Source organism: Eimeria mitis, genomic scaffold (assembly GCF_000499745.2).
Source record: "Eimeria mitis Houghton genomic scaffold, Emh_scaff610, whole genome shotgun sequence".
In the NCBI taxonomy this organism is placed as follows: domain Eukaryota; phylum Apicomplexa; class Conoidasida; order Eucoccidiorida; family Eimeriidae; genus Eimeria; species Eimeria mitis.
The window spans coordinates 789-2,656 of NW_013574313.1; the positions used below are offsets into that span (position 1 = coordinate 789).

The 1,868-nt window shown below is 50.3% G+C and overlaps 1 protein-coding gene across 1 annotated transcript in view; it reads right to left on the reverse strand.

Moving 5' to 3' along the window:
* Positions 1-607, reverse strand: part of EMH_0017620 (WD-40 repeat protein, putative) — a gene marked incomplete at both ends in the record, with an annotated part of 1,181 nt that extends 574 nt beyond the window's left edge. The window contains 2 exons of the mRNA XM_013500965.1: positions 1-180; positions 497-607. Of these exons, the coding sequence (XP_013356419.1) occupies positions 1-180; positions 497-607 (291 nt within the window). The remainder of the gene's footprint in view (positions 181-496) is intronic.
* Positions 608-1,868: the final 1,261 nt, after the last annotated feature.

Consider the following 1,868-nt stretch of genomic DNA (forward strand, 5'->3'; position numbering starts at 1 on the left):
CTTTTTTCCGGGGCCTGTCGCTGCGGATGTGAATAGATTGAGTTGTTGCTGCTGCTGCTGCAGCTGCTGCTGCAGCACCGTCACTCGAGCCTGAAGACGAGCCGTTGCACCCCAACGCTTGGGCAGTGTCTCGCTGTCGAACTTCTCCTCTCCGCGCGTGGTTGACGTTGCAGCAGAAAACTGAACACAAACAGCAGCAACGCTGCAGCAGATGAAATAAACACAACAGCCCGATGCTGCTGCTGCAGCTGCAAGCCGGCAGCAGGTCTCCCCTCATACATCCATTAAGAAATACACCACCCCAAAGGTGTTGGCTCCGCATACACTGAAAACATGCAACGCATGCATCTCCTCTGAGTTTACATCACGGCGAGGGTTTGTTTCACTTGGGTAATCGGGACGAGCCAATGCAACCCTAAACCCTAAACCCTAAACCCTAAATATTAAACCCCGAATCTCTGGTGTATGTTGAGATATCATTTTCAGAAAACCTTACATCGATATGCGCTTCCCTTTCAAATGCTTTGTGCGCCTCTGGGAATTTAGATTCTAGATAGAGGGCAATGGCCAGGTGGAGCTGCTGCTCCTGCCGGGCCCTCAGAGCCATCTTATACCGGTTCAGCTGCCTGGCGGGGTGTATGTGCAGCTTCCCGGTTTGGTGTGGTGTGTGCGCGTGCCGGTGCTAGGGAGAAACGTGGGCGCCTGCATGCTCTGCCTCGNCCCGGTTTGGTGTGGTGTGTGCGCGTGCCGGTGCTAGGGAGAAACGTGGGCGCCTGCATGCTCTGCCTCGCCCCGTTGAGCAAGCGATCCGCAAGAAGAAGTACACTGGCTGAAGCGGATACAACCCCACTTAAGGGATTTTAATAAACACAAAGGCAGTTGAAGCGCTTCACGAGAAATGATAGTCGCTTTAACCCACAGAGTGCTGCTCGTGCCGGTGGTCGCGGCGGCCCCTGTCCGCCTTCTTTGTGCAGATCATCGAAAGCAGCAGCCCAGCATTTAAATAAATATAATAAATAGTAATAATAATCGTATTCAAAGACTTTGCTTTCTGAGTTTTCCACAGATCAATATATATCAGGAGCTGTCACCGGGCCAATGCAGGGGAGAGCTCACGGTGGACCGCCAGAAGCTGTCTTGAGCCAGCCCACAGTTGCATTCATCATTTCTATGCGTAGAGCCTCCAATTCCCAGTTAAGTCTTTGAAATATGAGTTTTAGTTTTTGCTTTAATTTAAAAACATCATATGGTGCTCGCTGCGCTCAGCTTCGGTATGGCGTAGCCTTACCCCGCGCACACCGCTCGCACCTCACCACTGGATTGCTTAAGATCCTGCGTTTCAACTCCCCTTCATCCTTCTCACTTTGTCTGCATGTATAGGGTTTAATTACTCCATATAATTCTTGACTCGTTTGTATTCCGAGCCGGAAATGGTTATTGCGGCTTGCATTTGGGGGGGGGGNTTTGGGGGGGGGGGGGTGCTTGCGTTGGGCTGCGGTGTAAGCTGAAAATGGCTTCCTCAATTTCAATATGTAAAGTATCCACATTACCCGTTCCCTGTATCATCCTATGACACTGCATGCATGCAGGCGATGCCACTGAGAACGAGACAGAGTCTGCTGTAGAGGTGCCCAGCAGTAGCTTCGAACACGACATATGCTAATAAGCCAAAGCTGGAATTGGAAACCACGGGGCTAGCTAAGTAAGTATGCGTTCTCTTGCTAGAGTCTGGCTGTATGGTTTTCTAGTTACAGTGAGCGGGAGTTGTTTATGATTATACAAATAATAATAAACTCAAATTTCAGTTTCAGCTCTGCCTATTGCCTGTCATCGCCACTATGCCTATACAGCAACAGAACCTATCAGCG